This window comes from Puccinia triticina, chromosome 1A (genome assembly GCF_026914185.1).
Source record: "Puccinia triticina chromosome 1A, complete sequence".
NCBI classification, from domain to species: domain Eukaryota; kingdom Fungi; phylum Basidiomycota; class Pucciniomycetes; order Pucciniales; family Pucciniaceae; genus Puccinia; species Puccinia triticina.
The window spans coordinates 6,517,536-6,545,297 of record NC_070558.1 but is presented as its reverse complement, the minus strand read 5'-3'; the positions used below and the strand labels follow the sequence as shown (position 1 = coordinate 6,545,297).

Sequence of the window (27,762 nt, the reverse complement as noted above, 5' to 3'; positions counted from 1 at the left end):
CACTAGCTGATTAGAGATCGCCGAGTGGACCTGGGTACCCATGGCGGGTGCGGGTACCTGCGGTCATTTTGGGCATATTTAGATACCCGGACTCAGACCTGGCACCCGTAGGGCCGGTACCGGCAGTACCCGTGGCGGGTATCATGGGTACCGCCTACAATTCAACCCTCTAGCCGGTCTATGCCGGCTTTGAGGGTGGTGTAACCTCTTGATGACCAACACAGACCGGTCATCAAGGGTGTATATACCCTCTCAATGCCTGACCTGTGCCGGGTATCAAGAGGGTGTATGTATACCCTCTTGATGTCTGGTCTGTGCTGGACACTGAAAGGGCGTACAGTCTTGATGACCGGCACAGATTGGACATCGAGAGGGTGTGTGCATACCCTCCCAATGTCCGGTCTTAGCCGGTCATCAAGAGTTTACACCACCCTTGAAGCCGGCATAGACCGTCATCAAGGGTGTATATACCCTCTTGGTGCCCGGTCTGGGCCGGATATTGAGAGGGTATGTCTGCGTGTGAATTCTTGATGCCCGGTCTGGGCCGGACATCAAGAGTGGATGCCCTCTCTGTGTCCAGCACATACTGGACATTGAGAGGGCACACATATACCCTCCCAATGTCAGCTCTGTGCCAGACATCAAGAGTGTATGCTCTCTCAGCGTCCAGCATGTGCTGGACACCGGGGCCATGATCCCGCTGCAAAAGGTTGTCCGCGACTGCTCGTCTCCAGACCTTTTGCAGCGGGTACCTGGACGGGTACCCGCCATCCAAAATTTACATACCCGGACCCGCACACGGCACCCGCGGGCGGGTACCCACCAAGGGCTGGCGGGTACCCGCCCACGGATACCGGGTACCCCCCACGGGCAATCTCTATAGCTGATCATAGGAATCAATGATTCCATTCAGTGCTATTGTGAATCATATTACATCATGTAATTTTGATGTATTTATATCATAATCAACATGTTATGTAAGTAGGGAATGAGGTGTAACAGGGGATAAATGATTGATACCTGACTTGGGCGTATTTCACATGTACAGTAATGTTAAGTTATATTGTAATCTTACTGTTTTCAGTCACTTAACTTAACTCTTATAACAACAGTACATTGGAGTAACTATATTGAGCTATGGTTTTCTGTAATGTAATGTATAACAAGATTACATTCTTAAGCTTGTATCTAATGATATACATATCTAATAGGGGGGTTCACAATTGAAATTTGTAAAACTTTAGGACCCATTTTAACCCGTTTATGAACATAGTTTTAAAAATTTGATAAATTGCACTGATTGATCAGTCACACCTTTTTCTGGACATCTTGCCAAAATTTTAAAATTATGTTCATAAAGGCCTTAAATTGACCTCCAAAGTTTTATAAAATTCAATTGTGAACCCCCCTAATGAAGGTGTAAAAGGAATGTACTATATGTAATGTGAACAATTGCAGGTACTTGGCACATGTAAGTTACTGTGACATGTACTCTGTGGCTGACAGACCTCCTTCAGACCCTTTGTGCCTCACAAGTCTCCCAGCCTGCCTTCCAATTGCCCCCACTCAACCTGTCCTTCTTGTCCATGGCAGCAAGGACAACCTGGCCCAATGAGTGGGCCAAATACAAGCATCTACCAAGATATTTAGACACATGAAACCTCTCAAACCAGGTCAGGTGGGAATGTAAACGGGTGGGCAGTAGGATTTTGGCTTGTTTGACTGGCTCATTTATGGTATTCAAAATTGCATAAGATTTTTTTACATAAAATCATAAACTGCAATTTTGGCTGGGAGATGTCACTTTAAGTTTTATGCACTCTGACATCTCCCAGCCAAAATTGGTTTTATGATTTTATGTAAATAGTGACATGCAATTTTGAACACCACAATTGGCCAGCTCCCTGACTTCAATGCTGTCACTCTCAGCTCTACCCCGTTGTCAAGGCCGCCTTCTTGCCGCGTTGCTTCCGCCTCCACCTTCTCATACAAGCCGTTCAAATCACTTGATGTCTCCAAATCTTGGAACATTACTTCTGACTTCGCTGTAAAACCTGGCCCACATTCTTGTGTCCAAACCAAAGACAATTAGTTTCCAGGAAATCAATCAAAGTCATATCAATTTTGTTTGCCACACCTTTTTCAGCTTCACCACCATGTTCTGTTCCAGATCAATTGTGCTAGACTTGGACAATAAAAGCCGCTTAGCAAGGTTGTGTTTATAGAACTCCTCAAAGATAGTGTTAGCCTGAGAGTAACAAAAGAGGATAATGACATGATTGAGACAGGTATTTATTTCTGCCTCATTCATCAACCAACCAGCTGTTTGAATCTCAAGGTAAAGAAAATTGGCCAAAGGTTTGTTGGGTTTATTGCAACTTTTGTTGATGAACCTCTTGAATGCCTCCTTGATTGCATAAAACATCTCCCAATATTACACAAAACATTTGACAACAATCCGGTCCAGCTTGGTCTTAAAATCCAGCAGTCTTTGACCATCCCTGCATCTTTTTTTGCCTCCGCCTCCTTGCCCCTGCTGGCTTTTTCAACCAGTGTTGCCCCTGTCAGCTTGATCCACTGTAAAAATCTTTTCCAGAGTGGCTGCAATGGTTGCTTGCCAAGTCTTGTCAGCAGATTGTAGAACATTCCCAGTGAAGCAGCCGCGGCCTGGTTGGGGAAGCTTTACTGGAGCCTGAAAAGCCTATGGGTGAGAAAGGTGTTGGGATGAACAAGGACCAAGTTTGAATCAAACAGCTGAAGGATGCTCTTGAGGAGTTGGCCATTCAGGGTTTGGTTGGGAGTGGTAATTCTTGATGTGGTTCAAGTGTCCCATTGGTCCGCCAACACTCAAAATGTTTGAATCTATGTCATGGGTCAGTTGCTTGCCTTCCAGACTATAGAAGGACTTGGTCTTTGTGGTATACAAAATGGGAAAAATCAAAAGTTTTCTCTCACTAGTATATTTCACCCATAGAAGGCCTCAAGAAAAAACCAAAAAGACCCCTTAATCAGATTCTACAGCCAAAATAACCCCTAGTCACCACTGGAAGTGTAACTGGGCCCCTGCTACACTGGAGGTAGACCCTCTGGACAACCTGTAGCACCTTGTCAACCCCTGTCACACACCTCAAGCCACCTTTCCCCACTATACACATACTTTTCCCTACTCCATTATATATCCACTGCATATATTAGTTTGTTTTTGTTTGCTACCTGCATGACATCATTCAGCACTGCCCCTGCAGTCTGTGCCATTGTTCTACGCATTCTAGAACTTCCACCTCAACTTTTGTTTTCTTTTATTGGATAACATGCCATGGTTCCCCACATCATGCATGCAATCCTTGCATAAATTGTACAAAGCCCAGGCCAGCTCAAACCCCTCAATCAGGGCTGCCCTGGAGCTAAAACCCTCACATTTGTCTATATAAGGAGTTGTCTACCCCCCATTTGTAGTTCATCAGTTTATTACTGATCAGTGATTCACTCAGCACCTTTTAAAACTTACAACCATACTCATAAAAAACCTTAAATATCAATAACAACCCTTTATATGGTGTCTGAAACAAACTCATCTTGAGCAACTCCTATCACCTTATTAAAACTTGCAAAGCCAAGCTTGGAGGTTCTCTTAGCTGGTAGTATAGAAGGGCAGAGCTTGCACCTCCTTCATACCCTTCTCCATTCAGCAAAAGGGTTTCACAACCACCTTTGAATCTTGCATTGTTTGTTCCAGAGACAAGCCAATCAGGCTGGAAAATCATATAGCCCCAAAGGCCGTGAATACAAGCTGAGTCAACGACTGAAGAAGCACAAGCAGAATTGTCTGGCTTGATTGTTCAAGGGTGATCTGCTGACAAATGACAACTGATAGCAAAAGGGAAATTGGATTCCATGGTCGTCCAATCACACCCTTCCAGGACAAATACAAACCAATTTCCCTATCAAAAAAATCAAAACAACAAAAAAATAGAGTTATAGTAACCACTTGAGTCAAAACCACAATATCAGCTTTTTTTGTAAGTTGAAAAAAATACAAGGTTTATGATACAAGTACTTCAAGTTTTGAGTGCCTTCTCATTGTATTGTTACATGCCTGTTACATTTCCATCTTCCCAGCATCCATCCAATCCCCCCCTCCCTGATCCGCCACCAACCTGACTTTCCTTTGTTCTGATTCAAAGATTCCTCCAGAAACCCTTACAACCCAAAATTATCACCTTAAAAAATCATGGTTGGCAAAACAAATGATTGCTTGTTTGAACAATGGCAGGAGCTATTCTTCTTGACTGAAGATGTGGTGCGGGATCCATCTGATTGAGGCTTCCAGTTATCATTTTATACTTACATACTCTTGTCCTGAGGTATATTTTCTGAGAGAATTCAGAAGACTGAGAATTCATCTATTTCATTAGAATCTGTAGTAACATAATGTTATGAGCCGCTCCAGCGCGCGCCATGGCCTACTCCAAGGACATGTCACACTTGTAGATAAATATCACGGCTCTCCTAGCTTAGGGAGAGCTGGGAGAGAGATCATCATGTTCTCCTCATCTAGCAATCAATCTACTTAGCTAGAGAACCCGGACCCGGCCCTTCTCCCCCAGACCCTGACCTTAACATATAAAAACTTAAGCAATGATGAAATAAATTAGTATTCTGGTAATTTACCTAAGAGAAGGCAACTGGCCACTCTCTACAGAGGATGATAAAAAAAACAGAACAATAGAGAACAATGCTTCTAGAGATTGGAGCAAGTTGATCTGTGTTCCATTAAGCTGTTTCAGTTCTTATTCACTCTTCTCATCAGGGAGGGACACATTGGTCCTCATGCTCTTGAATAGAAAATGTAAAATTGGACCTGGGTACCAGTTGCACCGCCTGTACCCGCGTGATTTTCCCAAAATCAGGCACCCGGCACTGCATCAAGCACCTTTTTTCATTGAAACTCACTCTCAAGCCCCAAAGGGATGCAGAATGACTTCCTATCCTCTTGAGTGCCGGCACAGACCAGTCATTGGGAGGTCCATCAAGAGAGTCTGACCTCTTGATGACTACATGTATACTCCTCTTGATGACCAGTCACAACCAGCCATCAAGAGGAGATGCACTCCTCTCAATGACTGGTAAAATCTGGCAGTCAAGAGGAGTATACAGGTACTAGAGATGGCAATTTGCACCCGCTGGCCAATACCTGTCACATTTTAGCAGGTACTTTTCTGACTTTTCAGGTGCCTGTCCCTGACGGTGGGCACAGGGTGCTTATTTTTATCATATATTGAAGCATATAGATGTGTGCCCGCTATGGGTACCTGCAAGAGCAAACAAGCACCTGATGAAGGGCAACGGGTACCCCCCGGCGGGTGCCAATTGCCATCTATAACATGTACTTCTCACAATGAATGGTGAGGGACTCCTGTCCGTGCTAGGCGGCGGCAGTCGTGTGAGGGGAAAGTGCTTTGTGAGCTGCCCTCTGTTGGTGGTCCGGAGTGATGAGCGGAGGCGGATTGGTGATAGCTTTGGGGGTTCGTGGCTTTGAGATGTTATCCATGGTTTGGATCTTTGGGGGAGGTTGTTTTGTTTTGAAGAAAGATGTGGATTTTCCCCCCGAAAGAGGCGGAAGACGGATGCGGAGCTAGGTGATGATAACTGATGAAGGGGATGCGGAGTTTTCAACTCTGAAGATCTGATAAATAAACTCTCAGTGATGGACTGTATTCTGTGGATCAGAATGCCATGCCTCTCCCATCATCCAAGTTTGGCAAACTTGGACTCCGAGAGGCGACCTGTCACATGTATTTCATCATCTCCTCCGCGCGCTACGCGCGCGCACACACACAAAACAACAGAAAGAAGCAGAGAAACAGAGAAAAGACAACAAGACACAGAAGAAAGGATGAAACAGGAAGAAAGAAAAGAACCAAAGGGAAAAAAAAGAAGACAGAAAACTCAAGACAAACAGGAACAAACAGAAAAAAGGGAACAATAAACAAAACAGGGGAATAAATCCACAGCAGATGCTGTTTTAGGACCAAGAAAAATGAAGGTTGGGGAACTGAGAGAGAAGAGGAATGGAAAACAGAGTTTGGGGTAAGAGAAGTGGAACTGAGGTGAAGGTGAATTCTTGAGGCTTGTGGGATGAAAGTGAAAACTGGAAGCTTGATGAGAATCCTGGCGGCGGCAATGATCCTGACTAGCTGACCACGAAATGGGCCACCACAACGGTCACAGCCAGCTGTCAAGAGGATTATGTACACAACTCCCTCAATTGCCTCCGGCTGTAGTGGCCATCCAAGCTCCTCTCATTGCCCAAATGACCCGCCATCAAGGAACGGTGTTGGTGCTGACCACCCTCTTGATGACCGGAAAAAGGTGGCTGCTGGCTGTGCTACCCAGTTCCCCGGCTGGGGGTGGGCAGTACCTGGATACCACACCACTTTTTGCTACAAAACAGGAGCCTGTAGAGAATGTAAAAACAGACCTGGGTACCATTTACACCACTGGTACCTGTGTAGTGTTTTCAAAAACAGGCACCCGGCACTGCCTGACAGGTACCATGGGTCTTTTAGGTGGGTACCAGTGGTACCCGCTGGCTTTTTTAATCAAAAAGGTCATCAAGAGGTGTCCTTGATGATCAGAACAGCAATGATCAACCTGTTCCAGTCATCAAAGAGGTTGGTCATGGTCATTGAAAGTACTCCCCCAACAAACAGCACACACTTGTCATGAAGGGGAGTAACAACTCCCCTTGATGATTGCACCAGGACCTGTCCTGGCCAATGACTGGTCTATTGTCAGTCATTGAGGGCAGTTCAAAGCGGGCCAAGGGCCGGGGGTCCGGGGGTTACCCAATTAACCCAGTGGGGGAAAGCGGTACTTGGGGGTGGTTGCTGGTACCCAGGTACTGCCCCGCTTGTTCCAAAAAAAAGGGTGCCTGCGATCTGCTTTATCCTAATGTGGTGGCAGATGTGACTAAAAATTGGCTGGGCATACTGGTGACTGGCTCAGGGCTTAACTGGTGGTAACAGGGGGTGTGAGGGTTTTTTTGGCCAGGCATAAGTGATTCCCAAGGTGACCGGTGTGGTGGCCCCTCTTATGGTCAGCTAGTCAGGAACACAACCGCTGCCAGCAAGATCATCAAGACTCAAGCTTCCCTCTCACTCTTAAAGACTCAAGAATTCACCCTCAAGGCATCAAGATCCTCAAGATTCAGAGTTCAGAGTTCCTTCTCCATCCCTGCTCATTCCTCCAACTTCGCCTCCTTCTTAAGATTCTTTTCCCCCTTCCCTCATTCCATTTATCCTTGCAAAATTCTTTTCCCATTTCCCTTCTCTCTCAATTCCCCAGCCTCTTCATCATTCTTGGTCCTAACACAGCGCCTGCTGTGGGTTTATTCCCTGTTTTCTTGTGGCTTTCCCCTTATTGCCCTGAGCTTTTCTTTGCTTTCCTGTCTTCTCTTTTGCTTTCCCTGTTTCTCCCAGTTTCTGATTGGTTTCTTCCTGTCTCATCTCACTGTGCTTGTCCTTATTTCTTTGTGTTGTCTTTTCTCTGTTTCTCTGCTTCTTTCTGTTGTTTTGTGTGTGTGTGCGCGTGGCGTGCAAGGAGATGATGGAATGTATGTGACAGATTGCCTCCCGGAGTCCAAGTCCTCCGAACTTGGATGATGGGAGAGGCATGGCATTCTGATCCACAGAATACGGTCCATCACTGAGGGTTTATTGATCAGATCTTCAGAGTTGAAAACTCCGCATCCCCTTCATCAGTTATCATCACCTAGCTCCGCATCAGTCTTCTGCCTCTCTCAGGAGGAAACTCCACATCTTTCTTCAAAACAAAACAACCACCGCCAAGGATCCAAACCCCGGCAAACATCTCAAAACCACCAACCCCCAAAGCTATCACCAATCCGCCTCCGCTCATCACTCCGGACCACCACCAGAGGGTAGCTCACAAAGCACTTTCCCCTCACACGACTGCCGCCACCTAGCACGGACAGGAGTCCCTCACCAGTTAGCATATTGCTGAATCCATTGTCTATGACTGGCTAGGAAGTGCATGGTAGAAACAGCAAGTTGCAAGGTGAAACCAGACAAATTGTCACAGAGGATGTGGCGGCAGTTGCCAATGTGGTGTGGTTTCTCAAAAGATGACAAGGAATTCAACCTTGAGGCAATGGTGAGGCTTGGAATCAGATCCCATGAATATGGGACCTGAGGAACAGATAATTTCTCAGGTAAATCCTTGTGGCTGGTTTCCACTGCCAGCCTGGGGGTTTTCCCACCCCCATCCCCTGTTGTGTTGAAATTACTCAGGTGAAAATAATTGTGTGTTGTGTGATTTGAACCCACGACCTTCTACGTTCATGAGAGCTGCTCTTATACCACTGAGATAAACACACAGACTTGTGATTTTTGGATATTAGATCATATAGCTTGGCCACTCAAATGGGGCTTGAAGCATATATTCCAACATGTTGCACTTGTGCAGTTTTGTGGGGGAATGTTTGTTGTCCCCCCCTTGTGCTTAACTGCTGGGATTGTCATCTAACTTGTTTTTTGACCGCACTAAACAGGTAAGAACAGTCAGCCATGGTGCATCAGCTTGCATGCCACTTTTAGATTGTTGTAGGTTTGTTTGTTGGTTTTAGAATAGAGATTGCCAAGTGGACCCGCGCGCAGGTAGGCGGTACCCGCGCGCGGTCGCCGTGTACGGGTCAAACACCCCGGGCAAATCGGGGTCATGAGAAGCATAAAGGTTATGTGGTCCTGTACACCTGTCAGGTCATGGAAGTCCTGTCAGGTGTACATGACAAGCTGTCCGGATCCTGACATGGAGTTCACACTTTCAACATGTCACATGCACAGCGACTGTGCAGAGGGTTTCACAGACCTGTCCACCTCACCTTACATACATGACAGCCAGTCCTGTAAATGGCATGTGACAAAGGGCGCGGGATTTTTTATGTAACATGCAGGACCATGCAACCTGTATGGCTGTCATGACCCCAATTTGCCGGGGGTGAGAAGGGTGTCTGAATATCATGAAAAACACTGCGGGCACCCGGGTCCACTTGGCAATCTCTATCCTGAAGCATCTTGAATGTCAACTGACAGCTGTTGCAGGAATGTTTCTTGGAGTGTATATGAATTCTATTCCATGCCTAGATTCTTGGTCCGGGTAGTGTCTGGGGGAAAACTTAAGGTGGATTTGAAGAAGTTATTTACAAAACAATTCTGCTCTCTGAGATAAATGAATCAACGTGAAATAAAAACCAGTTTTGATCTTAGACAGATGGGTTAGGTGTCAGACCAGCTCGGTATTCTGGTTCTTTTGGCCAGGTTCTCCTCTTCTTGTTCATCTTCAAGTGATAAGTTTCATTTTTTTGCCAATGCGCCTCATGAAGCCAACAATTTTTTGTTTGACAGTGAGTGTTCCGGCTGAGTAGGTATTTGCCTCCCGCAAGCAAGATTCCATTACTTGAAGCATCACAGGGATTTCTCGCAAATGGTTATCCTCGAATTTTGCTATATCAGCATTCCAATGGATCTGCAGTTGGAGTGTTTCATCTAGTTTTTTCCGACGAAGGTAAATTTCGGAAACTAATGCTTCAATCTTTTGTCTTGATTTTTCTGTTAGGCGTGCGTATGGGGTTCCGTCTAATCGCGGGTCCATCATTTTCAGTGGTTCCAGGTAAAAGGCTGACAAGCGTTCATCGAAGTTAGGCAATCTATCGACTATACTTAGTTTGTTAGTCGGAACTTTGACAGCAAGCAAAATTCGGCGCGCAGATGGAAATGGAAGATTAGCATTATGATAAATCTTCTAGCGTTTGGTTATAGGGACTTGACTCTCATTACTTACCCGGAGGGTGTCCGGATTGTGGGATTTTGATTTGACTCAAAAACCTATCCATCTCTGATTTGTACTCGCCCGTGGGGCGTTTCTGCGGGAGAATGGCCTGGATGTAGGCCTTGACAAGCATTTCCTTGTGGTCGGAAAGCTTGGCAAGCTCCCTGACACCTTTTGGGTCGAATACATTCAGTGCTTCAACAAAGTTGTACTCCGGAGGATTTTTAAATAGTCCGGCCTTGATGTAACTGGACTCGGCCGTCTCGCGAAGCTTTTCAGTGTGTAACTGAGCCAGGTGTTCCGCGATGCTCGCCAGAGTTTGTGGCGGGTTGCCTTCCGAGGTGTCTAGCTTCTTCAAGAGTTCATTTTTCAGATTCGTCATTAATCGACTTGTAAAATCTTCCTGTTTCCCCAGCGCATTCAAAAAATTTTGACGAGAGAGTCCACCGGGTGGATTCAGTTCTCGGCAAATCGTTTCATCAATTATGCCTTGTTGGTGTAAGGTTTCGACAAATGGGCGTCCAACATTGTCATCGGGATAGATGGCCTCGTTTCTGAAATCTTTCAATTTTTCTGACGCTGTACTGCCTGGCTCGTAATGGCTTTCGATTACACTCAGGGCCCCCGCAAACTTTGCGGGATCAGATAAGGCCTTTTGAAGGCTTTGCCGCTCTTCCTCTTGCAAGGGGGCAAGGAGATTTGAATGATTATCAAAGGCAGAGCGTAGGCGTATTCGTTCTTCGGGGAGACCCCTCAGCTGTTCAAACACCATTGAAGGAGTCGCCGACGTGCCATGGAAATCCTGAAAGCGCTTTTCGCACCACGCAACATCTTCTTTGCTGGTGCTTGCGAAGATTGTTTTTAAGGAAGAGTCTAACTCTAATGGTTTGTTGAGCGCGACAGAAAGTGGCTCTTGAAGTTCATTCACCAGAAGATTCTTGACTGCTTTGGTTACATATTCTAGCATCACACCAAATCCTTCCGCTATCGTCCAGCTGTGCAAGATTTCTTCCAGTGGAATACTGGAAGGTGTTTCTCGCAAAAGCTTCCCCAAAGGCGTCAAAGGCGCCTTGACTGGAGACATTGGAAATCCTGCACCTTTCGCTAACTGAAGCTGGGCAGTTCGAGCTTGAACAAATAACTTCTTGTTCCAGTGGAGCTTGTGATCGACGAAGATACTTGGGAAATAGTCCAGTGGTTCCTTAGGCAGGAAATGTCCTTTCGACTCCTTCTGCCATACTTCAAACTGAGTTTGGAAACTTTCGATAACATTCTTACAACGCTTAACATGCTCTGAAGGGTATTCGGAGCGTTTCAAATTTGAGATTGCTGCCTTCAACAGCACCCGAGTCTCCTCTTCGTCGGGAGTTAACTTCTTGGAAATTTCGATGGGTTGCGATGACCATCGCCGCCGAAGTTCTTCAAGATCAGAATCAGATTTATACCGTAACCCTAATCTGGCTAAGTAGTCTTCATACTCAGATCTCGAAGGTGGTGCGTCGTCTGCGGGCTTGTACGAGTTGATGGGCGGGGATAGTTTTTCGTCGAGCCGCTTGGCCAAGGTATTTGCATCTAGCACATCTTTATCATTCAACTTGACGAGTCCGTGTGCAAGTAAGCCGGACATTTCATTTCTTACTGCGGCTGACGAAAGGAAGTGGATCAAAATCGTCAATTAAAGGGGAAGTTTGGGTGGGCCATCTAGTGAGAAGTTACTTAGGCGACTTACTATATCTTTGCAATTCTTGCCGGGTGGCAGGGCGAAGGAATCGCATTCTCTTCAATTCGAAATATGGTCAATAACAGCTAAAAATGTGCGCATGTCAGGTGCAAGGTGATAAGTACATGGCTTACAAGTTTGTAAAATTTGACATCCAACCAAGCAAGGCTAGTCCCGTCAAGCGATTTAAAATGTTAGCCGGAAAATATATCAAGTGGAGGCAAAATTGGCTTACACTTTGTAGAAGTCTTCTTTTATGCTCTTGATGTACTTTGCCAACATGAGTTTTGATTTCTTACCCTATGCGAGTTGAATTGCATTAGTTTTGCATATCGGTGACCGGGTTTTTCAGAAGCTTCCTAAGTTGGATCACACTTACGACTTGCAGTTTTGGTTTCGATGGTTCTTTGCCAGGCAGAGAAGCGGTGGGTATTGGCTGAGTAGGAACACGTTTTGTGTCCGGAGGCGCAGGTTTTTGGGACAAGAATGCCAACGACTCTTGGGGGTCAGTGCCATGTGGATTGCTTGCTCCGGGCGGTGGTCCTCCAGGCTTCGGTAGTGACTTCACTTCCAACCTTGCCTCGTTGATTTGGATCAAGGGGGTGGAATCCTTGGAGAGCATGCGGGGGTGAAGACGACGGGCATAAACAGCCTCATAAGTTGCAAGAAAGCAAATTAATCGAATAAGTGTTCGTGTTGACTTGAAAGCCCGCATATTGAAAAATTCCAAGGATAGCGGAACGGAAAAGACGCGAGTGCTCCAGTATTGGGAGGTCCTCGAGCAAAGCAATCAGTTTTGGGACGCGAAGCTCATCCATATACAATTACACGTACTATATTCATTGTCGCAGGAGTGAGTGGCGGTAGGTGGCAGTGCCCTTGAGGGGCAGGCAGACAGAATTCTTAAAACGTGAAGTCAAGACACGTAAGACATGAATATGCATGCGATTTCCTATAACGAGGACGTGAAGCAGTCACAACAATTCGAAAGTGGATGTCAGAGTGTGGAGCACTGTATCAGTCCGCTCGATTCGGGACGCAACACGCCGGCCTCCGAAAGAGGAACTGATGATACTCGGAGCGTAGGTCCTGTAAGGGACTGGTCTGGTGCCCCGGCTATTCCACTTGAAAGTTTCAAACCCGAAAAAACCCGATCGATTGGGAAAAATTGATGTACGACTGTTGCGCAAGGCATCGAAATTTAAGAAATAAATATGCAAAAGATTTGAAATTGGACGAGTCGAGTGGGGACAAAGGGAACCATGGCTGAAGCTTTGTCGAAGTATGGTCCAAAACGGCATAAAAAGCAAACATGGAGCAGCGCGACAAAAGCGGAAGGTTGCGATAATGGCGTCTTTTTCCTGCAGAAATCGTGCTGTCCTAACAAGCCCAAGTTGGTACTCTTTTCCCCAAGTATGATGACATGATCCTAGTGATCACGCCAAATGTCATCTCATCAAGCCATATTTTGGCACTTAGGGGTGCCTGTAAAGAAAAAAGGCCTGTCCCTCGGCTTGATTTCCCAACGATCTGTTCATGAAGGCACGCATGTACAAAAAGTGTTGATCGAGGCTTTCAGGGCACTTGACCATGGGCAGAAGCTTATCTACGAAGCAGCTACCCTAACTTCTGCATTATCTTCGAGCCAATTCATCCAATTCTATACAGAACCCGGCACCATTTCACGCGGCGGAGGAAAAAAAGGCCAGTTGAAAGGTAGCAAATATTGATTAGCCCTCTCGTTCTCAGGAAGAAATCAAAATGATAAGAGAATTTGAATGCTGCACGACCCTTCTGCTTACTTTGAGGAAGTCGCCTCCTTTGGACAACGTATCCGAATCTCCGATCACTGTTAGATGGCGCTTCGCACGAGTCATGGCCACTTTTTGGAATGTAAAATCAAACGGAAATTCAGCAAGGACAAGGTATCATTTTATTCATTTATTTTTGTTAAAGAGGCAGTCCGAAATAGATTGACGAACGACAATTAGTATATGAGATATATAGAGTGGGGGGAAGAAACATTTCCTGACCATTCAATCGACGTCTTTCGCTCAAAAATCCAACGACACCCTCGGCGTTACTTCTGCACAGAGAAATAATGACCGCTTCGTTTTCACGACCTGACGTTACGCGTTAAATTCACTCAACAAGTTCGCGCGACTTGTGATCAACAGATGAGATGATGTGTGAGCTACCTTGGCATGAGTCGATCGAACCAATGGCCAACGATGGAAACTGAGGTCTCAGTAAAGAGTTCAAAATCGACACTTGAGCGGCATCTTTTATGTGAAGCAAGAGAATCAGCTATTCGGAATCTTTCAGGTTGCCTGAATGCTAAACGTACAAGGTGAAATGACCATGATTTGGGCTGGGAGTACCCCAGATTCAATCTATTGATTTGATAGATTCTCCAAGCTATCAAAAAACGGTCTAGTCCTTCGGGGTAAACGAAGGTGAACAGATGTGCTTTTAAGCCTTACCAATGCATTAACTCGTTGAACCACTAATTCTGCCTCGTTTTCATTTAGCAAGCTTCCTTCTCCACCTTCGTCGGCAGCTCTATCATACATGAAGCTTCCAGCAGCTGATCAAAAAAAAAAAAAAGAGGAAAACGGACCGTGTTAGAATCTCCCTACTTTGATTGAAAAGGAAGATTGGCAATAGCGAATGATGGCGAAAACAGACTATCAATTAGCAGAACCGGATCGGCAATGCCATCGGTTTCTTCACGAGTCACATTGGGCAAATCCTTAAGCAAATGGCTGGCGACCAAATCGGCTGCTGTGAGTTTGGATTCGTAAAGTTCATCGGACGGAAACTTCATGATCATTTCATGCATTCTCTAGATCCTCGAAAGACACAGAGGCCCGCAGCGAGAGAAAGTTGAATTCTCTCTGATCACATTTTAGGTCAAAAGATGAGGTTCAAGGACGCACATATTGGACATTCAACAGACAACTAATCTCTGGTTGGTTTTTCAACAGACGATAAAACATTGTTGTTTCCAGAGTCCGAGGTTTTTTCATCAGCGGCCGTCGCGAAGGTGTCTTGAGTGCTGTAATAAAATATCATTAATGAACAATCAATTCCTCCATGGTGAGGATGAACCTCTACGCAATCAATATTCCATGAGATGTACAAATCTTTTTGACTGCGCTACTAAGTTCGTCAGAATCACTTTGATCGTCTTCCGATCCGTCTGGTTTCCCCTCGACTGGCGCTGTAACTTCTGGTTCAACTTCTGCTGGGGTCTTAACCTCTGGTTCGACTCCAAGTGACGTTTCAATGGCTGGTTCAACTTCAGCAGGGGTCTTGGCATTTTCTGGCGTTTTCACTCCTGGTTCAACATCAGCTGGGGTCTTGAAGTCTGACTCAGCTTCGACTGGTCTCGTCGATTCGGTCTCAACTTCATCAACTTTCCTCACATTTGGCTCAGCTTCAGCTGATGAGAAGATTGCGATGCATATCCAAAGCAAAAATTAGCATATTTCCAACTGTACTAAATTTGGATTTAGTCCCAGGTAGTAGAAGCCAACTTGCCTGGTTTACTTTTTCCTTTCTTCTTCTTCGAGCTCTTGGGATCTGCTGTTTTTTTATTTTGGGACTTCACCTATTAAGAGAGATCCGCGTATTCAAGAATATCGAAATTGGCATCCAAATAACAGTAGTATTAAGTAAAGAAGAAATTGATTTACCGGGGGACGAGGTTTCATGGATTTTACAGTTGGTGGCAGCTGTAACGGATCTCCTGCGAGGATGAGTTTGCTCTTGGCTTTCACGATGGGTATCCAACATGCCTATTTTCGATAATTGATACCCCGGAAAGCCAAGACATAAAAAGAGAAGACGGGAAAAAAGCGGCAAATCGTGAAGAGAGAAATGTCAATTGCGCTACCCAGGCATACTATTTGGTACAAGAGGAAGCTTACCGCTTCAAATGCTTGTGTTGATTCCTAAAATGTGACAAACATTCTGGATTAGAATGTAACCTTCCAACAAGTTAGACCCGGAGCGAGGTCTTACGTCAATAATCACGACGTCAAACAGTTCATTTTCGAGTTGCCGAGATCCTGCACTGTAAGGTCCAAGAGAGATTTACGAATTAACAGAGGTCTAGAGTTCAGCTATAAACATGAGCAGAAGAAAAGGACAAAGGGGTACCCATGAGCAGTAGCGCATACAATTCTGGCAGATTTGATAATATTCCGAGTGTGGCCTCTCTCCCTCTGTCTATAATCTTTCCGCAACTCTTGCACGTCCTTATAAACTAATCCGCGAGCTTTACCGCGCACCCTTTCCTTGCCTTGGGCGGACAACTTAGCCAGATTATCGTTGATCTCCTTCTTGAGATCGCGGATGATTTCCGACTCGTCCGAGGTGTTGAGTTGGTGATCGAGCGTGGACGACGACAGCGACTCTAGGACTCTGGCCGGATGACCCAGTCGTGTGATCGGCAATTTCAAATCCAACAGTCGTTCTGCGATGTTATCTGTCAAACAGACACGAAAAAAAGGAAAGGTACTTGTCAAAACAAAAAAGTATTTGTTGAAAGGTTGTAGATGGGTGGTTCTCACCAATCGCCAAGTTGGAGGCTGCCGCAATGATGATGCGATCTCCTCTAGCATGCAATGCGGCGATGATACTGACCAATGTATGAGTTTTATCGGTACCTACAAACGCGAGATTAGTGCCGAGTGTGCACGCAAGTATGTGGATTGGAGCCTAAGGCCAAGAGAGATTAAAAGACACCTGGAGGCCCAAACACCAATGTCACAGGACAGGGTGACAGCGCGTGCTTGACGGCGTACTGCTGGGACGAGTTCAAGGCGCGGACGGCTGGAGGGAGATCGATTTGATTGATTTCCTCCTCACTCATCTGGATCGGGTCAGGAGCCACTGGTCAGCCCCCAAGATAAGCTTTTGCTGATTTATGGATGGGTACCAGCAGAAGATCTCCTTACAATCTTGATTGGATCAATTCCCAGAAGCGTCCGAATTAAATCCGTCAAGGGAATTGAAGATTTCCGCTGGGTGGTCCTCTGATTTTTGTTCTCGTCTCCGTCTGAAGATGATACCACACTATCAATTTGTTAGCTTGATATCAGGTACAAAAAACGCGGGACGCACCTTGCTTGGGTGCAACAGAGCTGTCTACCGGAAGGTTGTTGTCGTCTGAATTCCGTTGTGCGGTATTCTGGATTTTGTTTTCGTCTGCGTCTGGAGGTGATACCTCACCATCAATTTGGTAGCTTGGTCTCAAGTCCAAAAAAGACGGGACGCACCTTGGTTGGCTGGGGCAGAGCTGTCTACCGGAAGGTTGGTATCATCTGAATTCTGTTGGGCTGTTTCCTGAGCTTTGCCCTGGTCGGCACCATCTGAGGGTGATACCCACAATTGCATTAGTAACTTGGTCTCAGGTGCAAAAAAGCCTCGGGACGGACCCTGGTTTTCTGCTGCAGGACTGTCTACCGGAGCATTGGTGTCATCCTTGGGGGAAATTTTGAAGAGGCCTGCATTCTCACAAGCCTCACAAACTTTTTCCATTGTTTGCTCCAGTCTATCAAATGGGGATAGAGCGGTCTTTCAATAATCTGCTCAAAGGGTCTTGAAAGAAGTTCAAAGTCAGAGATTAGCTACCTATCGAAGGTCGCGGTATCAGCAAGTTTGATTCTGGAAGGTGTTGAGAAGGACGACGAAGACGAGGGCGGGCAAAAAAACAAGTTAGTATTCGTGTTTGCAAAGTTCCCCTATGGGTCCGATCATCCACACCTACAAACGACATCTTGCAGGCAGCTCGAGTTGGTCGGAATCTTCTTTAGAGCTGATTGTCATTGCGATGCTAGTTTCCGTCACTTTGGAGACCACACCTTCGATCATTTTCAGCTTGTCAAACGAAGCGGCACCTTTTTTGGATGATTTACTTGAGCCGACTTCATGGTCGATAAGTCCGACGGGCACGCCAGATCGGAGGGTATGGTAGGGTAGTTTGGGGTCTGTATGGTATTGGGCTGGCCGTTCCAGTTCTACGATCCTGAATAAAAAAACACGAGCAGGCAGGAGAGAGAAGCATAATTAGCCAGCAGCTGACCGGAACAAGTCAAAGCAACAAGAGGGGTGAGAACGTACGTTTTTCCACCGAGACCGATGTTCGTGCTGCGAACCCCAAGCGCGCCGATCGATATGCCCATCCGCTCCAACAGCTTAGTCTGGCCTCGTTTGACCTTCTCGGAGGTGAGCAGGTCGAACTCTTCCTTTTCGGAAGCTCGTTCCAGCTTCAGCAGTTTGAGGTGTCCATCAAACCAAGCACGGAGATCCTTTGGGCTCGTCATATCCGCTCGAAGAAAGGTTTTGCGGGGGTGGTGGGTGTCTGATTTTGAGGGACTGCTAGTTTGTTGAGCGAATCCTTAAACATGCAACATGTATTCCCCGTCTCGACAGCCAGTCCCAGATGCTGGATACACAGATATACCCGCTGGACCAGATGGAACTCGACTATTCCATCACCCTTGGAGGAGAGCCGAAGTACACATATTCACATCTACATCTTGGCAGACCTAGATCTAAATGTAGCCCGACCCCAAGATAAGAGGCTCAAAACTTCACATGGCCAGCCGTCGGACGAAAGTCCTGTTATTTCGGGGAGTAACTCAGTTTAATGCATAGAGAGAAATAGCTTTTGTGTCCTGAATCTGATGGAGAAATTGGATCCAAATTAAAAACCCCAGATGCTGCCATGAGTCTAGGATGAGTATGCTCGAGGCTGGAAAAATTACACGAATACAACATGATGAGGAAAAGTGATTGAAAACAACAGCAATCAAAAATCACGATGAATGGGCGGAATCGTGGCGGTCTTTCAAGCTACCACGCAGCTGGTTGATCAAGCGATCAGCAGAAGGATGCTTAGTGGCTTCTTGGTCGGCCTGCCTGACACCCCACCCGCCCCCGCCGGGAGTCAAGATACGAATGCGATCGTGTTTGCCCATCATCACTGTTTTTTTGCCACCAAGAGAGATGATGCGATAGTCATCGACACCATCGGATCGGCTTTCATCTAGATCTCCATCTTCGACGCGCCGCTTTTTGATCCATACGTTCATGCCTGGTTGGCCTGCTTCTCCACCCTCCAATCCGTACGGCCTTTGCACCCTCCTCTCCGAAAGAATCGAGCATTGAATCGGTCTAAAGCCGCCGCCACAGCTCAGCTCTCAGCGTAAATCCATTTTTCCGGGGAGGATCACTTACTCGACAAATTCGATTTCCCGAACAACCCCTTCTCCACCACAATACTGACCACTCCCACCCGATCCTTGGCGTAAGGAGAATTGGTGTAAGATCACTGGATATCTCCTTTCCAAAATTTCAGGATCCTGCAGTTGATCATACAACCGGGGCCCCAAAAAGATGTGATTTGCTCAGCTAGGTTGTGTGTAAAACTCCAGTTTAAGCAGGAGAAATGTAATCGTGCTCTCACAGTGATTCGCGTGTTTGTCATGTGCGTGTGGACTCCATGGGTGCCATGCCATGAAGGACCAGCGCCACTCCCGCCAGCAATCGTCTCATACTAGTTGGTTAGTCCAAAAATGGGTTCAGTCCATGAGCATGTTCTTTAGCGATGTGAGAGAAGCAAAACAACACGCACATAGCCCCAGCCAGCAACATGATTTCCATCCTTGTCCTTGCCCCCTTGACCAAATGTCAAGTTATTGCAAGTACTTTGGCTAGCAGCACTCGCTTTAAATGCTTTCAAGATCACCCCGGTGATCACTTGACTTGATTCCACATTCCCCCCGACGACTGCTGCCGTATCGGATGGGTCGAGGAAACAGTTGGGCGGGATCCTGACCTCGATAGGCACTAGACATCCCTGGTTTAGGGGGATCTGAATAACGAGGAGCAGGAAGTGGTTAATTCCAACAGGAGGAGAAAAAAGAACTTTGATAGCTTACATCTAGATCAACCATCGCTCGGAGACAGTATATAATAGTCGAATATGTCACACTCTTTGGGGTGTTCAAGTTGCCTGTTCCGACCAGAAAGGAGCAACACACATGAGCGATTCGAAAGCTTCAATCCAAACTAAGAGATATGATCTCACCAATCATCTCATGGCCAGTCCCATTAAAATCAAAGATTGCCGACCCGTCTTGGTCATCTATAGTAACAGTCAGTTCGATCGGTGTACCGTCGTCCAGGTATTCGATGGCATGCAGCTGTTTCGATCCTCTTTCCTTCACTACTTGTTTCAACAAATTCCTGACTGCCAACTCGGCATTGTCTCGAATCTAGCAGTAGACGGGATCGAGTATTGGATCATTACGGTTGGTATCATGTAACTAGACAGTTAGTCAAGAAAAGATCACCTACATGAGCCATGTAAGCTTGCACGGTTTCCAGGCCATATTCATCTATCAACAGGTAAATTAGACCAACACCTGATTCGGGGGCAGAGGTAGATCCCAGTTAACAAATTTTTTTGAAATAAATGTAAGATCTGCTATGAATCATTAGTACAGCTCTGTATTGAAGAAAATGGTTACCTTTGTTATTGGCCGCAATCTGGGCTTTGAGATCACTTTCAACATCGCCAAAACATCGTGTACCTGAGCAGCCATCATACTTTGCAGGTTCGTCGACCAGATACTTCTTCAATTCTGCTTGATTATATTGCCCTTTGGATACAATCTTGAATGATTTGATTTGTGCTCCTTCTTCGAAGATCGTGGTCGATGTTGGCGGCATTCTTATTTGATTAAAGAGAAAGAAGTAACATTTTCAGGCGTTGATCAATATTTTCAATTCGGTAGGACCTTGTAATACGGAGTTCTTCCAAGTATAGACAACCATCGTTATAGTCTTTCAACTCACGACCCTGGCAAGATCCCGCCAATATCCGCATGATGTGCTCGACTGGCTTTGAAAAAGAAAGAAACATACTTATGTCTCAGTATCCTATAGCACTTTGGCTAAGTTGAAAAGAGTTGACAAGACCAGTAACATCTGGCAATCAACTCAAATAATGACAGGTTACATACCGGTGAAAAATACCAAGTCTTGTTCATTAAAAACAGGTGTGATCAATGTGATATCCGGTAGATGACTGAAGACGCAACAACGTCAGATTCAAATCAAGACACGTCAGGTAAGATTTTTTCATCCGAAAAAATCGATAGAAGTAAGTCTATGTGATGTATATTTACCTTCCTCCAGCTTGTGGGTGGTTAGCCATGATAACATCTCCAGAGAATATTTGTCCTTGAAGATGTTGGATTTGATACCGGACCGCGCTAAGTCGAAAACTAGGTGAGCGAAACCCCACGAAATGTGGCAAATAGCCCGGCTCTTACAATGACATCGAGCCGAGATGGACGGGTAGGTGTGGCGCCTAAGCCCACGCGTTGGAAACAAAAAGACACTCATCAATCATGATTATCCATTCAAGGCGCACTGATAAAATGCGCTGGCAAGGGGCTCACATTCGCCACTAAATCTCCGTTGGGTGCAAAAATCGCGCATGAGTAATCCAGCCTTTCTCTTTTGGGTGTTTTGTTGAGGCGGTGGGGTGCCAATATCCATGGATGACTTTGGTCAGCAATCCGGACGTTGAGAAATCCACTTTGAACAGAAATTTGAAGACTCGCTTGATATTGGTACTGATGGAAGTTTGTTGTAAGCTTCGTCCCATAGCCTAAATGACGCATAAGATATCGATTATTATTCGATGCGTCAACATGTGGTTCGAGACATATGACGTATTTCGGATTGACCTCTGCAACTGACATGAACCCTTTTTTGTTGTCAAAAAGTAACCCATCGTCAGCAAATGTGCACATTTTTCACAATCGGACAATCAGGTTAGTTGCATGAGGATGACAAAATGAAGAGAGGACGAAGTGCTCAACTGTTGGCAAATAACGACAGCAAGATAGGATCTGGCTTCCCATCTCGCTGGTTCTCAGCGGCCATAGTTTCTGCCGACAAGTAATATCCCTCTTGCTTGTTGAGATCGAAAGATCTGTCCTGCTATAGTGTCTGGCCAATTAAATATAAGTTTCTTCCTGGATGAGAGGAGTTTTGTCGATTTGCAGCATGAGAAGGGAAGTGCACATGTTCGCAAGCAGGAGAAATAGAGCCTGTGGTATCATCAAAAAGTATCTGGCCGGGTATAGATACCCCTTCTGCAGGGTGGTTTCACATCTCCCATAGCTTAGTTGGTAGAGCGCAATGCTTATATGACGACATTCTTCCTTCGGGGGAAGTCGATATACTGTGGTAGCACACCCCTCTCGGAGGTTACGTTGATGTCAGGGGTTCGAGCCCCCTTGGGAGAATTTTTGGCCCCCCGCGCGGCCACCACATGGCCTGCTGTCTTTTTTCTCACTTCTTGTCTACAGAAGGGGTTTGGCTTATCCTCAATATGCCAAGCTTGGCTACTGCATTTGGCGACAGCTAAGAGGATTCAAAGTTGGCCCAATAGAACGTGGAAGTATTTTTCCAAGTTGGTACTCAATCCTGTTCTTTTCTTGAACACCCACTTGTATGTTGCCTGCTGGATGGTCAGCCTTCAAGAACTCCCAACCGACCCATCAATTAGGGGGCTAGCAGGTATGCAGGAGGGCTGGTTTCTTTACACTGGTATATTAGCAAGGTATACATTTCCGGGATACATGGTTGAAAAAGCAGGGGGAATAGTAAGTCTTGATGAATCAAAAAAGCACGACATTGTCGACATTGGGTTCAGGCCCCGTCTTCGGCTTGGGTTCCGATCAGGCGGGTGGGCACGATCCGACTGCCACCCAGAGATTGGCTGCTGAACTTGCGGCGGACGTTCGCTTGCCGATACGGGTCCGAATGCGCACACGACACAAACACTTGGCGGGGCGATTCTGTCGGCGCGTCGTCCCTTTCGCTTGCCGGCAATATCCGCCCCGGATCGTCAGGGCCCAGCTTGTCATTGTCACTGATCACCCCGCCCAGATAGCATCCATCAGAATCGGTTTCATTTGCCCATGGACTTTTTCACAGAAACGGAAGGTACTCACTCGTGAGAAATATCGTGCCTGCTTCTCTTCGGTCGGAGTTCTCTTTTAGAGGCATCCGAGCTCATCTTGCGTCTCAGCCATCTGAGAGGCATCCGAACCGCGAGGAAGAAGACCAGCATGGCTGCCTTTGACTGGAGCCAAGTGCAATTCCAGAATCAGTGTGTGTGTGTGTGTGTTGCTGAGCAGATAAGAACTGACCAGGCCTATCCTTATGAGCCAATTCATTCCTCCACTCATCCACACAAAACAGGCTAGCCAGCCCAATATCATTTTGAGTTTGGAAATCGAGAATATTTCCAGAATGACTAGCGCACATGCGCACACCCCGCGAGATTTACCAGAAGGCGGATCTGAGTGGTTTATTCCAATGCCAGACAAGCAGAATCGAAAACTCACAGGCGAAGATACCCGTCCTATTGAAGAAGGAGTAAGAGATGAAGAGCGGCGAGTTGGAGACTGAGTCCGAGAGGTTCTGGATCATCGCTTGATGGCTCGCCATGCTTTCCATGAATCTGTTGATCAGCTCCTCGCCTTTCCTCTTCATACAAGGACAAGCAATTGTTTTCACAATAGTCAAAATTTGATTGGCATGAACTATGTGAAGGGTCTCGATGACGAGTGTTGGTAAGGACTCACTTGCTGTTCCTCTATCTTGGCGCTGGAGTCTCGCAGCGCGCCCTCGCGGTCCGTGGAGCTGATTCGTATAGAGTCCAGGTTTTGCTTCATCGAACTAAGGATGCTCTCTACCGAAAGAAGCTCGTCAAACAGGGCCGACTGGTGCCCTCTCTGTCAACCTTCTGCGTTCCGCGTACTGATTGTGTTGAGCGCACTCACCATCCTTCGCGATTGTAGCGTGATACTTTCCTCTAACGCACGGTGGTGTCGCTGGGTGGCCAAGTCCAAGGCTGCGTCGAATGCCTATCATAAAGCTTTCAGATGTTGGCCCACTTTCGCCGAGAGCATATCTAATATCACATGGAGTAGAATTAACAACTTGCCTGCTTGATTTGGTGGTTTACGTTGGCTGAGTTCGATCGACTTTCAACCTCAAACGCTTTTTTCAGATTTTCTATCATTCCGACAGCAGCAGAATCCAGACTGGATTGAATTTTCTGCTCTACCTCTTTCTTCATCTAGTGAATTAAACCCCGTTGGTTGTTAAATTGTAATGGAACAAAGATAGAGTCGCATAGGGCTATGGGGAAGCGCTGACCGTTTGTATAAAGTTATTCACATTCTCGTTCACTTTCAGTTCATGGTTATTGTTGAGCGATTGAACCCTATCATGAAGAGTATCGATCTGCTGGTTTTGATGGGAATTGAACTCTTTCCACATCTGTTCATTGCGTTCATACAGGTGGTTCTTTACATCCTGGAATCGGTTTTCTAGTTCTTGGAAGATTTTCTGCGACTCCTGCCGATTGCTTTCAGAGACCGAGTGGAAGCTTTGGATGCTTTGATCGAATAAACTTCTCATATGATCACGCAGCTTCCGGAGATCTTCTTGGTTGGATTGATGGTCCAGTCTCCCTAATCTGATCATATCAGTTGAGAACTTTATGGTTTCAAGATTCAGCGAAGTGGCCAGCTCTGGTAAAAAGGAAAGAATAGATCACGATGAGGATGGCGAAACAAAAAAGCTCTGTATAGGACTTGATACAATTTACCGATTCCTTGTAGTTTGTGACGAGCAAAGCAAAGTTGAACCGCTTCTCTTTGATGGCCGGTAAACGAAGACCAGGACTGTGGAGAGGCATGCAATGCACCGACGCAAGCTTGGAGCTTTGGGGAAGTGGGTTCAGATCCGCCTTCGATCCATAGGGTGCATTCTCTTGGGAGTGTTAGCCGGTTGGTTTCCAATTCACAGATTGTCAACCTGGCAGCAAACGCCGTTCGGTGTGCTTCTGAACGACCCAACACTGAACATAACGAGGGCTCCGGAGTTGTGCTCTTCCCCTGATTCGTGAGAGCACCAAAGATCCGACTGTAGCATGAACTTTCCTCTCGGTCGGGTTCTGTAGCAGGCAGTGCAGGCAGCAAATTGTTCAATCTTGTACGCACTTCACGTGAGAGCTCTCAAACTTACCATTGCTGCTGCTAACGCCTTGGAGTCGCTCCTCGAGATCGCTTGCCAGATCGGGCAATTGCATCTCATGATTCTCTGAGATCGCTCGAACATTGTCGTTGGTTGACGATACCGAGTTTGACTCTTTGAAACCAAACCTAAAGCCCAACACCGAGCCTGCGATGATGACTAGAAAGGCCAAATGCGCACAGGATATTCGAGGTTGATGCCGGTTCATCCGCATGCTCTTCAAGGGATGACTGGGAGCCGCTGCCGTGCTTGAGAGGTGGGACTGTCTCGGGAGAGCTGCTTGACGAGTATTAAGAGTTTGATTTGGCTGGCTGTAGTGTACTTGACCAAAGAAAAGCCGGAGCAAGCCAGATGAGTACTCTGTGAGGGGGACGATGGTCGATGAGATTGAACTGGTCCGAATGTCTTTCAAGTTTGATTGCTGCGAAAAATGTTTCTCAAGTTTTGGGTGGATGTACAGCTTAAGAGCCTCGAGCAGTGAGACCGACTCTCCATCTGTCCGGCTGGAGTGACTAGGAGATCACCATCAGGTTCTGGTGTACTAATAGGAAGGTTATCATGAGAAGACCAAATATACCCCCTTTCAGAAATATGCATCCCAGCTGACCCTTTAGAGCTACATCCTTCTCGGTTTCTGCTCCCGCTCATGAGAAGGATTAGCAAGGAGGAGCTCATGGCAACTCTTCATGTTTATCGGGCATGTCCACCCCCGACACCATCTGGATCAATCCTATTGGCAGCTGTTTTTACCCGATCCCTCGTCTAAAATAAGACTCCTCCCCCTTTATCGTTTAAAAGAGCAGCTGATCAAAATTTTGAATTAGCCGGGCCACAGTTTTTGACCGGGGGCACAGCTAAAGCTTGATAGAGCTTTGGACCTGTTCAATCTCATCGAGCCTCATCCCCTCACAGCCTGGTGAACTTGCAGACGGCTCATACGGACGCTTTTTCCAGCTGTTCATATGGGCAACAAGCAGGCAATAATTAAAATTCCAATACTCATGCAGCTTTCCCGAGTCAGTCCCACCTCCCGGCCACTTGTCCACGGTAAGAGGTGTGGCAGAAGGTCCCAGTCATTTTGAACGAGCATTCGGATCAAACGCTCCTGATTGCTGCAGGCTCGGTTTGGAGCTTTCAGTTTGATTGCCAAGAGGAATTTTAATTGCCTGCTTGTTGACCATATGAACAGCTGGAAAACCCGTCCGTATGAGCAGTGTGCAAGTTCAACAGGCTGTGAGAGGATGAGGCTCAGATTGAAGTGGGCCAAATCTCTATCAAGTTTTACTGCCGCGAATACCTTTTCATGGGTGCCAAGAGCCTCCAGCAGTCAGACCGACTCTCTCCATCCGGTGCCCATTGACAGTTCTTCCTACCCAGGTCATCATGCCTCGTCTACAGGAATAGACATGTACATTTTGCCCCATCTATCATCACGTACATAAAAGGGAAGTTGATTGTGAAGTTTCATTCACCTCAGCCAAGGGTCAATGGTAAAGGCGATGGATGACTTGCCCAAGGCACGGTTGAATTTGAAACCGGCCAATGAGGTGAAGGATGCCCAGCGGGTCGGGGTCGCTACAATGCTGTCACGAGCCTCCAGAGGGCTCCAGTCTACCATAGGATTCTGGAGATTTCACTTCTTCCCCTGTATGTATCCTAATTTCCTTGGGATACAGGTCTTGACTAACCTATCCAATCGGAGTCGAGCCGGTAGGCGCCAGTTACAATTTACTATTGCGGTAGGACATAAAATTAGAGGTCCCCGGGCGGGTTGAGACCCGTCTCAAGTCTCGGAGGGAATCTTCCTTCATTTTTGTGCTTTCCAGCTGTGCCCCTCGGGACTTCTAGACTTCAAGGATGTCCCCAAGGCACTCTCAAAAACATCCCAAAAACTGTTGGTCAGTGCTCTCTAAAAAGTGACGTCGAAAGACTAGTACGTGCCAGTCTTCGCCGTTTTCCATTCCAACCATCAAGTAACCAAATCGACAGCACTAACATTGTTTCTCGCACGTATTTCTCTCCAAACATTCTTTGATTTAGATCTCCAGTCCACCGTGTCCTTCGTCTAGCAATATCTATTCGGTTGTGTGCTGGTGTATCTTACATCTTGTCAAGTGCAAATTAACTAATCATTTGGGCTTATAGATAGGAATAATCCCTCTATCAAGAAACTAACAAAAATTGCTTACATCCTCGAGCGAAACTGTCGGAAAACCTCCTTGAGCTGTCATACGTGCTTAAGAATGAAATTGTTTCAAAACTTTATGACGGCTGTTTGGGTATCATCCTTAGCAGTTAAGCGCTCTTTATTTCATTTTGGCACGCGATTATCATTGTCAAATCTTGCCGCTAACGATGCAATCTTTAGTTTGTTGGGCCAGGCTTGACCATGCACACTGCGGTAGACGTCGCACCACATTCAGACTTGGGACACGCTGAAGGGCCGGCTAGTTACTCCAACACATTTGAACGCTACCCAGACCAACTCAATGTGAATTTGGCGGAAGACACACCCTCGGATGTGTGTGCATTCTGCCAATAAGATTGAGCCTTCAGTTTCATCTTTCTGCGAGCTTATTTTTTTTTTTTTTCCGAGGCAAGCAGCCTGGGGTAGATTTTGCCATTGGTGAAGATGAAGATGCCATCAGCACGGCTCCGCAAACATCGGGTCACACAGCCACTGGGGAAGCCCTCCGCATCAACATTCCTCCCGGAAGATTGTGTGTGATTTGCCGGGAAACTATGCGACCTGATAATATCTTGAAACAGCTACCAAAATGCAAACATGTGTTTTGCGCTAAATGCATCGACCCATGGTTGCAATTAAATCCAAGATGTCCATTGTGCCGAAGGGCCGATTCTGCTGCAAAACGGGCATACATCGAACACGAAAGCAATAATCCCGATGTGGCATCGCAATTAAATCCTCAAGTTGTAATACGATATGTCGAAGTTCAGGTCCAAATGCAGCGAAGGCGCACGCTCCTCGGGCGGTGTTATCTTTCCGCGGTTGTCTGCCTTTTGCTAATTATAGTGTTTCAGTTTATACTCCA

General features: G+C 46.4%; 4 protein-coding genes across 4 annotated transcripts; all 4 read right to left on the bottom strand.

Moving 5' to 3' along the window:
- Positions 1–9,853: 9,853 nt before the first annotated feature.
- On the bottom strand, positions 9,854–12,191 carry PtA15_1A717 (uncharacterized protein; the record flags this gene model as incomplete). Its single annotated transcript, XM_053165773.1, has 5 exons — positions 9,854–11,493; positions 11,579–11,627; positions 11,704–11,737; positions 11,805–11,869; positions 11,949–12,191. 5 exons carry the CDS (start codon positions 12,189–12,191, stop codon positions 9,854–9,856), a joined length of 2,031 nt encoding a protein of 676 aa, XP_053016931.1.
- A 984-nt stretch (positions 12,192–13,175) lies between these two features.
- On the bottom strand, positions 13,176–17,901 carry PtA15_1A716 (uncharacterized protein; the record flags this gene model as incomplete). Its single annotated transcript, XM_053165772.1, has 23 exons — positions 13,176–13,229; positions 13,372–13,451; positions 13,603–13,692; positions 13,768–13,876; positions 13,951–13,962; positions 14,053–14,156; positions 14,258–14,414; positions 14,509–14,627; positions 14,712–15,014; positions 15,113–15,182; positions 15,268–15,369; positions 15,502–15,525; positions 15,596–15,647; positions 15,734–16,061; positions 16,147–16,242; positions 16,322–16,448; positions 16,534–16,634; positions 16,700–16,789; positions 16,855–16,947; positions 17,014–17,129; positions 17,210–17,242; positions 17,346–17,603; positions 17,699–17,901. The coding sequence occupies 23 exons, from the start codon at positions 17,899–17,901 to the stop codon at positions 13,176–13,178; spliced, it is 2,721 nt and encodes a 906-aa protein (XP_053016930.1).
- A 495-nt stretch (positions 17,902–18,396) lies between these two features.
- PtA15_1A715 (uncharacterized protein) lies at positions 18,397–21,538 on the bottom strand (the record flags this gene model as incomplete). Its single annotated transcript, XM_053165771.1, has 16 exons — positions 18,397–18,754; positions 18,818–18,942; positions 19,047–19,136; positions 19,215–19,454; positions 19,522–19,595; positions 19,671–19,857; positions 19,940–20,007; positions 20,113–20,315; positions 20,441–20,486; positions 20,608–20,672; positions 20,773–20,859; positions 20,920–20,957; positions 21,049–21,106; positions 21,214–21,260; positions 21,340–21,359; positions 21,475–21,538. The coding sequence occupies 16 exons, from the start codon at positions 21,536–21,538 to the stop codon at positions 18,397–18,399; spliced, it is 1,770 nt and encodes a 589-aa protein (XP_053016929.1).
- A 771-nt stretch (positions 21,539–22,309) lies between these two features.
- Positions 22,310–24,923, bottom strand: PtA15_1A714 (uncharacterized protein; the record flags this gene model as incomplete). The annotated part of the gene is made up of 10 exons (XM_053165770.1): positions 22,310–22,532; positions 22,615–22,745; positions 22,813–22,964; positions 23,011–23,152; positions 23,251–23,388; positions 23,449–23,532; positions 23,613–23,747; positions 23,828–24,204; positions 24,282–24,629; positions 24,701–24,923. The coding sequence occupies 10 exons, from the start codon at positions 24,921–24,923 to the stop codon at positions 22,310–22,312; spliced, it is 1,953 nt and encodes a 650-aa protein (XP_053016928.1).
- Between the last annotated feature and the right edge of the window lie 2,839 nt (positions 24,924–27,762).